The sequence below is a fragment of the Pocillopora damicornis genome, chromosome 11, assembly GCF_964200805.1.
Source record: "Pocillopora damicornis chromosome 11, jaPocDami1.2, whole genome shotgun sequence".
In the NCBI taxonomy this organism is placed as follows: Eukaryota; Metazoa; Cnidaria; class Anthozoa; order Scleractinia; family Pocilloporidae; genus Pocillopora; species Pocillopora damicornis.
The window spans coordinates 15,798,229-15,810,870 of record NC_142680.1 but is presented as its reverse complement, the minus strand read 5'-3'; the positions used below and the strand labels follow the sequence as shown (position 1 = coordinate 15,810,870).

The following is a 12,642-nucleotide window of genomic DNA, read 5'->3' as shown; positions in this document are numbered from 1 at the left end:
GGACCAAAGCCAGACTATAATATATGCTTAATAATATTTTAATTATAAATACACACCTGCAGTGCACAGTAATCTTAGTGTTTTCTGACTGCTGCTGCCACCGTTGTACTTGCCCAATAAGATCGATCAAGCCAGTGCCTGATTCTGGAGATCCTGAATCAGGCCATCCAGTGTAATGATACTGACGAACAACTCGCGATGCGCTTTCCTGAAATATTGACAAGAGAAATGTGTGTGTTTGATAAATGCTGTCAGTAGAGATTTTAGGGTGCATGTGATCGCTTTGAAGAAGATAAAGCATGTCTTGGGAAATTGGCACGTTTTGTCATATTGCTATGGTCCTAAAAGCCTTTTATTAACTTAACCCCATTCTTCTCCTTCAATCTAGGAACCGCCATGGATGGATCTCCCCGTAACACACAAATTCTTGGCTAATTCCCTGACATTTTATTGGTAATAAACAGAAAGTTGCTGAAGATTAACTGAAGAGTCATCAGAACGAACCTTGGTATGGGTGAGTTTCATTTCTCTCATTGTGTAGTCTTCATAGGACGTCTCACTTGTCTTTTCCACTACCAAAGTGCCAATGTGCGCGGGCTTCTCTGCAGGCCAGTACTGGTGTACTTTGACCTGTACACATAAGATTAAGCTTTACAAATCGATTAAATCCAGAGTCAGATCAATTACATAGATAGACCTCCTACCCTATACAAGTTAATTCCCACTAAACGATGACTCGAAAGCTAAAGATATTTTAGTTGATGCTTAGTCATATCTTTTTTCCCTACAGCCGTTACGAGTAAATGGATGCATGTATCCATTCGCTGGTATTTAAATGAATATGTTTACATAAAGTTATGAGGAGTAACACTGCATGCATAAGACAACGAAGCATACAGCCGCTCACTAAGACCAACAAACTCTTATAATCAGGGGTCTTACTATACTTAGGAGGACCCATCTACAAGTAAAGAAGGCTTTTTTAGAGGTCTCTCAGAAGTTGCTCACGAAAGTCGCCTTTTAGGAATACATACTTACCCATAACCGACATAGAATGGGGGTCACTTACCAATGTAAGGCATCTCTATTAACCCCTGCAAAAATAGCATCCCTAACAAAGAAGGTAACCTTTTTCTAGACTGATGGATTGATTGTTTTAGTTGATTGATAAATTGTCGGTTTATTGAGCATACCTTGTCACCTTCTGTTTCTTTTGATAACACGACTATGGTGGAAGATTCTTGTTCCCAAATCATGCGCCAGAAGTCTGGTATAGTATCAGGTATGGGTGCCTGAGTTGCAATGAATGCTCTCCTAGTCATGTAGCCATCAATGAAGTTAGCATTGATGTAATCAGAGCCTTCCACTCCTGAGATTACACTCAGTTTAACCCGGGTTTCATCATACGGTAACGCATTTGGATAACGATTCTTGGTCACGTTGCAGGCCATGCTAGCAGCCTGAGCTGTGAGCTGGGAAGTGTTGATGCAGCGACCTAGCCGGATGAACTCCTCATCCATCTCACTTTGGCCTAACAGCATAAAAAAAATGACCTTCTCACATCAAATCGAACAGAGGATGAATAATACTCTCAAGGCCGACTGAGGTTGAGAGAAATTCGTTTGATCAGAGGAAATTTTTCGTGAAGTTTCATCATAAACCTTTTTTAAAGCCTCGCAACCAGAGGATGTTGCATAAGAAAACCGCTACATTTATAAAAACACAAGTGGAATGAAGCACCATCAATAAAATGGTTTTGTAATCGCCATTAAGCCTAGAACTCACAGAGTAGCCCTTCTATGGAGTTATTTCCAATTCGTAATATGAATTAGATAGGGGATTGACAGGATGGTAAATGCTGGGAAAGACACATACCGCTCGTTTGATTCACTTGCATGAGGTTCTTGATGTGAGATCTAAGATCATTCGCGTGTATTTCAGTGAATCCGGAATGAATGGCTTCCACCAGGACGTCATGAATCAAAATGTACTGCTCTTCAACTTGCACCATAAAATTTCTATCTTGTCGCAATGAGGTGACATATTCATAGACATCCACTGTTTTCTCTGCAGCAATGCGGCGCAGCATTGCGTCTACCACAATAAATGTACCAGTTCTGCCCACCCCGGCACTGCAGTGAACAACCTGAATGAAAATTCACTAATAATATATCGGAACTAATAAAGAACCAAATATACGTGCCTCTTTTAATAATATTTTTATTTCTGCAGTCAGTATTTGCTTAGGTTGTGGACACTTTCCTCTCAGTCGTCACTTGTTTCAGAACAAGATGATAATCTCTTGTGCTCAGTTACAAGATGCAACATAACGATCACTGAGAGAGAGGAAAGTGGAATTTTTGTTTTTGTTTACATTTTTCTAGAATGGAAGTTACAAATAATATTCCCAGTATGCAATGCGCCATTTACCTTACTAGAAAACATTTAGCTGACTGTACACCCCCTTCCTCATTTAAATCCTTTCTCACCTCTTCCTGCGAAACGTAAGATAACTCACCATAGGCCCTGCGTCTGGAGGATTTGCTCTAGAGGCCTTTCTCACAAACGTGAGAAGTGAGGAAGGACTTTCGGGAACACCATGGTCAGGCCATACCGTGTAATGATACTGATTTACAGTTCGTTGTTCTGAGTTATTGGCGTGCTTTAGAGTCATGGTACGGATGGTGAATTCAGTGAGCTGCACCGTCTGCATCAAGGTTACTCGAATGTCACCATACGATTCTGCACCTTCTGATGGCCAATACTGGTGACACTTCAGGCGACCCTTCTCCTCCAAGTTTGTCACCTAGAATAGGGTGAACGGGCATACTTCAAGCGTTTTATGGTGAACTGTGTTAGGTTATTCACAGGGATGAAGGAATTGGGTGAGCACCTCATCTTTCCCAAATCCTCTCTCCGACTAGGATTATAGGCGGGCACTCGCAAATTGTCGAGGAAAACTGATAATATCGTACAGGTGAGGGGAAGGGGTGGGGGAGGAGTGGTGAAGCATCAATGGCTTAACATTTCATTCCGAAGAAATAATTCCTTTCTAAACGGTTCATGTTACAAAAACCACAGATTTTTACACACACAATCGACTGGAAAATTTTAATTCTGTAATATGTAAGAAATTCAAATTCTTTTAAAGATAGGCATGGAAAGATGTGACACTTTCTCTTATGGCTACGCTACACAATGCACGGTAAAATGAACATGACGCAACTAAATCATTACAAGTGATCTACGTTGATTATTACTTATTATCAGAAAGCACAAACCATGACGATTGTTTTTGTCCCTTGCTCCCAGACCATTCTCCAGAAGTCATCTGAAGTGTGTTCAAGTGGTCCTTGGGTGGCGATATATGCCTTATCCTTCTGATAACCGTCAAGGAAGTTGGCGTTAATGTAGTCAGAGCCCCGCACACCCTCGATTGGAGTCAATTTTACTCGGCTGTGGTCGTACGCAACGATATTGTTGTAACGGTTCTTGTGTTTGTTTTCCTCGGCCAAAGTGGCTTTGGAAGTAACATTTCCTTGAGAGCGTATAGCACCATACTCAACAGAAAATAAATCATCCTCTTGAAGGCGTTTCACGTGGTCTTCAAACTCCTCGACAGCTATTTCCCCTTCTGGATCGAAGTTTTCTAAGTTGAATAGAATAAAAATTATCAGTTTATTATTTCATTTGCACAAACAAAGGTTCTTTATCTAAATCTTTGTAGAGAGCCAATGAGCAGGTTGCTATCTTTCAATTCTATTCATGATAACATACGCACTCATGTACCGGTTCAGTAAACTGTCGCTTATGAAACCCCCCCCCCCCCCCCCCACCGTTACATGCCCTTTTACTTGTAAATAGATATGCATCCAACTATAAGCGGCCTTTCATGTTTTGAGATAGGTAGGGAACTAGTTTTACAAAGACGTTTTGAAGCCTAATTAATCAAAAGGATAGAAGCCCCACCGCTTGTAAGTCTCCCCTAGAACCCCTTTCGAGGTTTATAAGACCAGAACTTGTAAATTCAGTAATATTATTTTAAAGCAGCTCTTGTTAAACAAACTTAATGTACGAAAATGACTGTTGATTGTGCAACGATGGTACAAACATGGTTCACCATTATTATTAATTGTATATTTGAAATTCAATACCAATCCTCATAACTCGAACCCCCACTAATTCAAAATAGTCAGCGGAGCTAATTATAATTAAGTTCCAGTTTTCGAAGCTTATTCTCTGAGAAATAAATTTTGGAAGATGGAGAACGATGTCATGGGGAACAATGTCTCATGGAGATGCTCCCTTTAATATTGAGTTGGAGAACTAGACAACAGACTGTGTCTTAAAACCTGCTCGTGCGCTACGTAAAATAGTATCAGAGACGACGACGAAAAGCTCTATCAAACATTGTTATCGTAAGGCAAATGGTTACAGTAATGTAACAGAAGCAAAACAAATTTTCGGCAAACCAAAAAGAGCCAATAACAAAGAAATTACATCAACCTAGAGATATTTAAACTAGGTGCTGAACTACAACATACCGTAACCTTGTTCTTCCAAAGATATCTCTTCGCCGTCGTCATTTGCATTATTCTGCCGTCGACCGCGTAACCAGACAATCACGATTCCGCCGACAACAACTACACACACTATGAACAGTCCTATAAATACTCCAACAACAATCAGGTGTTTGCTCTTCTTTCCAGGTGTTGGCTCTTCTTCTCTTGGAAGGGTTTTGGTTGTAAACTGAGAAAATCCCTCATCTTGATAATAACCATTTTCGCTAAGGGAACGTTGAAAAACAGCGTACTCCGTGTCGTCATCAAGCTTGCCATTAAAATACTCTGTATAGACTAAACGAAAAAAAGAAAGGAAAGTCGAAAACACTGAAAATTAAATGCAAGATTTGATGTCCAAGTAACATGACAAAAGAGCCGCAGAACCCACCCCCAACATTCCTAACAAACCTTTGGGTCTTCCTACTAAAAGGGTAATTAATATTAGCAACTGAGTTGATGACATGAATTGGCTACCGTAAAGAATTTAAAAGCTGACGTGTAGGGCGTTAGACCTTCGCCATTCACTCTGACGAAGGGCTAACACTCGAAGCATCAGCTTTGAAACTCTTAACGGTGGCCAATTTACGTCTTCAACTCATTTGACAATACTTATTACCCTGTTATATTCTTTCACTGATGCAGCACCACAGTTTCTTCAGAAAATTATCCACTCACCTTTTTTCCTACCAATAGTTTGACACCAAAAGTTGCATATTATTACTCGACTGGCGTTTTTTTTTAAATACAATAGTGAGTGAAGGGGAGGGGAAAGTAAGATTCTCTGGATTGTCATGATAATCTGAATAGTCTTGGAAAAGTTTTGCAATAACCGAGGCAATTTCGTGGAAATACTACCAAAACAATTGGGAGGTTTGGACGGAGCGCACTTTGATCCACACAGTAGTGTTCCCTTTAAATTTAAAGATCGCCACAATTTTCTTTATCTCTTGACAACACCTCATGATCGCATGGAATCTAAGCTTAAGCAAGTTTAATTTATATAAAGGACGTTCAATTATTTAATTATTTTGCCCCTCTCCATTTCGATCGCTGTATTCATACAGACTGATGCAATCCAACAAGTAGGTAAGGAAATGCATATAACAAAATAGATACACGCAGTCAGCTAAATCAGTTTGTGAAACTTAAATCTGTATTTAAGTATAATTTGTAATTCAGATCAACTGGGAGAAAGTTTATGATTAAATTACTCACCTTCTATGTGCTTTCTTCTTGCCACAACACCACTTCCTCTTCCTCTTGAATAGTACTTCTCATCTCCAACAGGAAAGGTTTTACTCTGTTTGTTATCGTTAGAAAATTCAGCCGTAATGTAGGGTTCACCCTCCGATTTATCTTCATACCTTTTGGTGACATTAACATACTCCTTATCTGATGGTTTTCCAGGATCTTTCCCTTCTTTTAGTGGTACGACGATGATTTGGTAGTAACTGAAATAAATAAAAAAGGTATTTATTAAGCAATGTAGAAAGTCAAAACCCAGTTTAATGGCATCCCATTAAAGTAAAAGAGGAATTAATAAAAAAAAGCGAATTCTCAAACGAGCAAACAAGTAAGGTTTTAACATGATATCTGCTTAAAAAAACTTTAGATGATAAAAGTGAAAGCACGCAGTGACCTTATTAAAGTTATCACGACTTAGAAAAAAAAAAGAAGCAAATTTCAATGACAGGGTTAACCCTTTAACTCCCACGGGTGACTGAGACAGAATTTCTCCATACCAAATTAATACACTATCAAACAGACAAGTGATGAGAGTAAATAAAAATATCAGCTTGGGGATTATTAGTTGATTCAAAACCAAATTCTCAGAACTAATATTATAAGAATTGTATGGCAGATAGTAAGGAGAATTGCTAATGAGATCCGGGCGTGAAAGGGTCAAAACTCCTTTAAGGAGATATTTGCATGTGATAATTGGGGTGATTCATTGAATTAACTTTAAGATTAGACTTTTGGAATCATTCACAATTCAATCTCGAGCTAGAAAAACCGACAAAAAAACCAACAATATATGAAATAAACAATTCTAACCTGACTTTATCTCCATTACTCAAAATTTGCCAGGGTTTAAAGGCAACAGAAACTTCATTTGTCCCTACGTCGTCAGGATCCGGAGGGGTGGGTGGGTCTTCAACAAAGAGAAACAAAGATAAATGCAAATCAAAAGGAATATTTAGAAATTACGTAATATTTAAATGTTCATGAGACGGTAAGTCCGGAAAATCGAATGCGAAGTAAGTGGGTAAATCATTTTTGGTAACGTTTAGTGTACTTCTGTCAGTATGGATTTACATCAATTATTACACAAGTCCTGCCATTGCATGTTGCCATAGTTATTATTGTCATTATTATCATTACTATTATAATTAACATTATCATTATTATAACAATCAACCAACCAAAACGATTATCATTATCATCATTTATTAAAGATTCAATAATGGGTGGCATCATTGTCTTTAAATAAAAAGTATATCACTCAATAGCTTTAGTTGCCTTAGGTCGTTCTTAAGATCTTTGCAGTACCCATTAGAAAGGCTATAAGTTAAAAAACCAATCATGCAAGGACCACTTACCTTTTTCACGAAAGGATGAAAATGCTTGCTCATTGTTCAAGGTGGTTCAATCACAAAAGGAGCGAAGGATACTTTCCTTTATTTCCCGATATTTTGAATTTTTTTAAAAGATCCTTTCATGAAATTATTTGTCTTTTCCTTTTTCTCAGACTTGAACAACAAGAGGATACGCAACGTTTTTTGTTGAGCACGTCTTTTGTTTCTCATAGTTATCATTGTCACTATTACCATTATTATTACTTTCAATATTATTATTATTGTAATCATTTTTATCCTTGTTAATGTAATTATTATCATCAATATTATTAAAAAGAGAAGAAATCAGAACATTCGTCACTTGTGTTCATGCTACATTTTATCTTGCCCTTTTTTTTAATTCAAGATTTACGAAAAAAATAACAAAGATGGTATTATTTTTTGAACAATTATAAAACGTCAAAAAGTTATTGCTTTTTTTAATTAAATTTTTATTATTAAAATCATTGTTATCATCATTATTAGCTATTTAGTTTGTTTCTCTCACCTTTCGTTTTAGCCTCCGTGGGTTTACTTCGTGGACCTTCACCTTTGTCAGTTGCAGCCGAAATGTTAAAGGAGTACGTGGTCGATGCTCTGAGCCCATTTATTACCACTTTTTCTCTATATCTTCCCACTTTCCTTTGTATTTCTTCCTCGCCATCCGTATACCTTATGACATAATTAGTGAGGTAGCCATTCAAATTACGCTCAGGAACAGGTTTCCATGCCAATTCAATACTAGTGCTGTTCTTTGTTGTTGCAGAGATCCATTCCGGTGCCTCGGAAGGTACTGAAAAGCATATAATCAATTTTAAGGAGAAAACATGTACAATAAAATACAAGCGATATACTTCAAGTTAACGTCAGGTCGGTCACTGGATTTATTATATGACCCGTGAGGCCCCGCGTGTGCAATCCCATTAAAAAAATAGAGAAGCCTTGACTGTGCTCTATTCTGTTAGAAAGCATGCAGGAAGCGGCTAGAGCATGAAAGAAGTGTAGGGAGAAACACTCGCCAACGTTTCGTGTTTTTCCCCACTTCTTGAGTGCTCTAGCCGCTTCCTAAGGGCTTTGCAACAGAACAGAGCACGGTCAAGGCTTCTCTATTTGTTTTATAATAAAGAATCCGTTAAATTCTCCAAGCATCACTTTCAACTTTCAAAACAAACTTTATTTCCAAAGCGAACAACAGTGTCGTCAGCATGCTTTACAATCTAACATAAGCCAATAAGAATCGCTGTAAGAATGTATCAAATAATCTGATTAGCTGTACGAGACTAAAGCTGTCAAAAATGTCAAACCATCAGAGTTAAAAAATCATCAAAGTTCACATTCTGCGATAATTTACAAACTTAAATAGTTTGGCAGGTCGAATTTAACACTTTTGCCTGAAATTTTTAAGTCACTGATACAGAATCTTATAGTGAAATGTTCAGTGAACTTCAGCCGAATTATGGCTCTTTAAAACACGCGAGTTTTTTCACATGACAAGGTAGAAAACAAACTGTTCAAGGCGAGTTTTTTATAAATGAACGACAGCCGAATTCACCGGAACATGATGATCGCTCGGAATGACAGTGCCGCAAAACTCGGCTGCAGTGACTGATGTGGCTTTCCACTTAACGCATCGGAAAGCATATCAGAGCAAGCTCCTATTTTTTTCACTCGAAGGACGGCCGATAAAGTTTCTGATGCTTGCTTCCCTGCAATGACCGGAGATCGCCATGACGAGCGAGCGGCGATGGACCTCAGCATGATCATATTCGCTCTGACACCGTCATGATTAGTATGAATTTTAACAGATATGCCAGTTTGGTTATATTTGTCATCATTCCTGTTTTGTTCTGTTTTTGAACACAAAACTTTAAATGGTATACGAGTGTTAGCTGTGTTTGATTTTTATTACCGTATGTAAGCTTGCAATCTAACTGAGCGTGAAAACCTTTTAAACTCGGACTGTCTATTTTGTTCTCCCTTTGAGGATTTTCGCCCTGCTCACGTTTTAATAACATAAATTAATACGGAGACACGATTAATATTCTCAAACAAATAAGTTAAAAAATAGAGCAAAGAAACAAAAAATGCACACAACAGTCATGTTTTGATACTGTCGGAGTTGCTCCGGCTTAAGAGAAAAGTAAGATAGGTGCGTATTGGTTGCATATTAATGATTACATAGCTTAGTATATTTTGAGCACTTTGTCGACGGACATCTTCTAAACAATTGGACGACTGTCTAAGCAACTCACCATCTTCGTCTGTGTTTCTCTCCTTAATTACACTCCCACGGCTGACACCCTTGCTGTTGAAGGCCTGTATGGCAAACTGGTATGGTGTGTACTTATCAAGAGACGCTAGTACTAAAAACGTGATATCCATTCTGTTAACAGTTCTGTTCTTCCATGGTACCTCTGGCTCGCTTTTTCTCTTGTACAGGATGTAATAGCCCAGAATATCACCTCTAGCGTCTTCCTTAGTGAGCATCTAGATGACAATGATAATACTAAACTGTGATAAGGGAGCCGAGTACATTAAAATCAATCAACAAAGGTATCAAACTGCCATTAATTTTAATATGTTGAGTAATAATTTACTCACACGGCATTTTAATCATGCTCCACAATTTCCTTTCGGTTTCCAGTCTCTCCAAGCGATAATGATGAATGATGATGAATATTAATATCTTTTAGCCACAATTACTTGATAAATATACTAAATGCAACATCACTTCCTAAATTGTATTACAATACAATGCGATAAATTCATTTCTTTAGCTCCTGCGGTCAGTTCAAAAAATGTTTATGCATTCATTGTAATGTTAGCACAGTTGTGACCACTCGGAACCATAGTGAATTGGTAAATAAGTCACCAAAAGTGTCCAACCTGCCCGCTGCGCATGTCTTAGTGTTCTCTTTTTCTGAGTGTTATAGAGCACAGCTATTTAAAAAAAACTTTTGATAACGGTGTCAGTGGAGCAGGAAAGTCTAATAAATGCTAGGTAAAAAAAGTGGGTCTACTACCTGCCAAGAAACGTTAACAGCAGTAGAATTGAGGACAGTCACGTTAAAAGGTGGAGCGGAGCGTGGTTCTGTAAACAAATAATAGCACATTTCTCCCAGTGAGTTACAAGAAATATATAGAATTGAAGTATAGAGTTTTTCTAACAAAGCCCAATGGTATAATAGCAATACATTTACAGTTAAAAAAGTCAACTCAAGGCATAGGTAAAGCCTAGTGCAGAGTTAAAAAATATCGAACAAAACATTGCAAAAAACACAAAAAAACAAACAGACAAATGACACGAAGTAAATGTAAGACAAGTGGTAAAAGCTCAACACTAACTTAATCAATTTATCAGTTGCCGAAGAAATCTTCAAAATACAGGTATATGATAGAATTTATCAAATGAAAAGGAATTTAAAATATTAGAAAAAGAGCACCTTCTTCTTCGGTGGTAACATTTATTACAGAGCTGTAGTGACTAGAACCAATCATGTTCCTGGCAGACACCCTGAGGTAATATGTTGTCCAAGGAAGCAGCTCTTTGATAGAAACTCTTGTGGAGTAAATCACACAATTATTCTTTAAGAGTGTTCCTTGACATATGGCATCTCTGAAAGTCTGCTTATCTTCTTTGATTTCCACTGTGTAGTTCTGAGTGGCGCTGTTTCCATTAGAACCAGCCGTCCAGGAGACATTCACTTCCCGTGAATCTCTCGAGATCACTTTGACATCCTTTGGTGGGTCTGGTACATCTGCAGGAAAAAAACAAACAAACAAACAAACAAACAAAAAAAGAAACAAAAAAGAACAAGAAATTAGAATTACCGTCAACGATTTCTAAAAGTCTCCACCGAAAAGCTAAGGACAGGTTATAGAGGGCAATTAGCATTATTAAATGTTGTCTTTTTTTCCTTTGGCAACGTTTCCTCTCATATCATACTACGGCATACAGCTTATGAACGCAACAAAGGAATTTAATAAAATATTGCATGTCACAGCAATACAGGGCATTTGAAACTACACTGGGTAATATCTGAAAACATTTCTAGCGAATTTACTCACACTGCACTGTGAGGGTAGCTGCAGATGAATATGCTATATTCTTGCTGTTTTCAGCTACACATCTGCACCAGACATGTTTGCCGCTTGACGTAATTCGCAACCCAAGAAAGTGTCCTTAAGAGCCACAGTACAAAACTGGCGACCTTGAATTTATCTAAACTGGGAAGCTTAAAAGCCGCTGTTTAACTAACCGTTAACCTTTTTCGAACCATAACATTACGGCCTTTTTTTTGGGAATATCGAGCCCTACTTAATGATCCCAATAAATCGTTGTCTCATGAATATTCCGCTTACTTACACTGAACATCTACAACAGCAGCCATAGACGTATCATTTCCAAGGCTGTTGTTCGCCACACATCGGTATGCTCCGCTGTCTACTCGGCTCGCTTTGGTAATTGCCAACTTCTTTTTGTCTGCTGAAAAGCTGATCCTGGAATTGTTGCTAATGTCAGATCCATCTTTGGTCCATGATAGAGTAGGGAGCGGATATCCAGTAGCATTACAGTGTAACGTAACGTTTTCTCCTTCTGTTTTTGTCACATTACTAGGATGAGTGGTAATCTCACTTTTATCTACAATTGTAAAACAATTGCAATGAACATTAGCAACACTAGTTATAAGTGTCGACATCTTTTTGAATTCGACAATTCAATGGTCGTTCATGTTTACAGCAGACATGGCTGAACCAATTGAAATGACCTGCAAGAACAATATGACTGTTTTTCCAGACTCTCGAGCTCACTTTCTACCGAATAAGTTACAAGAATTCAATGAATACTCACTGGGCCCCACTGAAAACCGCCTTGGCGAGTTGGGTTCCTTCATGAAAAATCGTTATTATTATTATCATTATTATTATTATTGCTATTATTATTATTTTTATTATTATTATTTTTAATACTTACATTCTACAGCTAATGTAGCAGCGTCTGAGCTGGCATTACCAATGCTGTTGTTAGCCACACAATGGTATTTTCCTCTGTCTGTTCTGTTCACATTTATTATCCTCAACTCGTTGCTTTCTGCTGAATAACTGATCCTGGAATTATTGCCAATAGAATGTCCATCTTTTTTCCATGATATTGCTGGTAATGGATTTCCAGTCGCGTTACAATAAAAGGTGGTGTTTTGTCCTTCCTTCACCGTGTCATTAGAGGGATCAGTGATAATTTCCGGTTCATCTGAAAACGAAATAGATAGACGGATATGAATTTTATCCTGGTTCCTCATTCACTCAGTATCTCTTTAAAAATGGTACTCGGTTAATTATTCTGAACGGTATTCACCTTTTCCAACGAAAAAAATTCCCACTTCAAAGCAAACCCGTTTACGCTGATCATAAAGAAACAGGAGAATACATAAAAGATTGGACGTTGGAGGACGATCGATATCTTA

At 37.9% G+C, this 12,642-nt stretch overlaps 1 protein-coding gene across 1 annotated transcript in view; it reads right to left on the bottom strand.

The window, feature by feature from the left end:
* The window catches only part of LOC113683254 (receptor-type tyrosine-protein phosphatase S-like), a 41,546-nt gene that overhangs the window by 1,822 nt on the left and 27,082 nt on the right, over positions 1 to 12,642 (bottom strand). The window contains exons 13-27 of the mRNA XM_089187360.1: positions 12,153 to 12,428; positions 11,544 to 11,819; positions 10,621 to 10,935; positions 10,201 to 10,268; positions 9,430 to 9,664; positions 7,686 to 7,970; positions 6,618 to 6,714; positions 5,778 to 6,013; positions 4,545 to 4,856; positions 3,282 to 3,649; positions 2,519 to 2,806; positions 1,876 to 2,146; positions 1,194 to 1,531; positions 505 to 630; positions 57 to 208 (exon numbers count right to left, since the gene is read on the bottom strand). Of these exons, the coding sequence (XP_089043486.1) occupies positions 57 to 208; positions 505 to 630; positions 1,194 to 1,531; positions 1,876 to 2,146; positions 2,519 to 2,806; positions 3,282 to 3,649; positions 4,545 to 4,856; positions 5,778 to 6,013; positions 6,618 to 6,714; positions 7,686 to 7,970; positions 9,430 to 9,664; positions 10,201 to 10,268; positions 10,621 to 10,935; positions 11,544 to 11,819; positions 12,153 to 12,428 (3,643 nt within the window). The remainder of the gene's footprint in view (positions 1 to 56; positions 209 to 504; positions 631 to 1,193; positions 1,532 to 1,875; positions 2,147 to 2,518; positions 2,807 to 3,281; positions 3,650 to 4,544; positions 4,857 to 5,777; positions 6,014 to 6,617; positions 6,715 to 7,685; positions 7,971 to 9,429; positions 9,665 to 10,200; positions 10,269 to 10,620; positions 10,936 to 11,543; positions 11,820 to 12,152; positions 12,429 to 12,642) is intronic.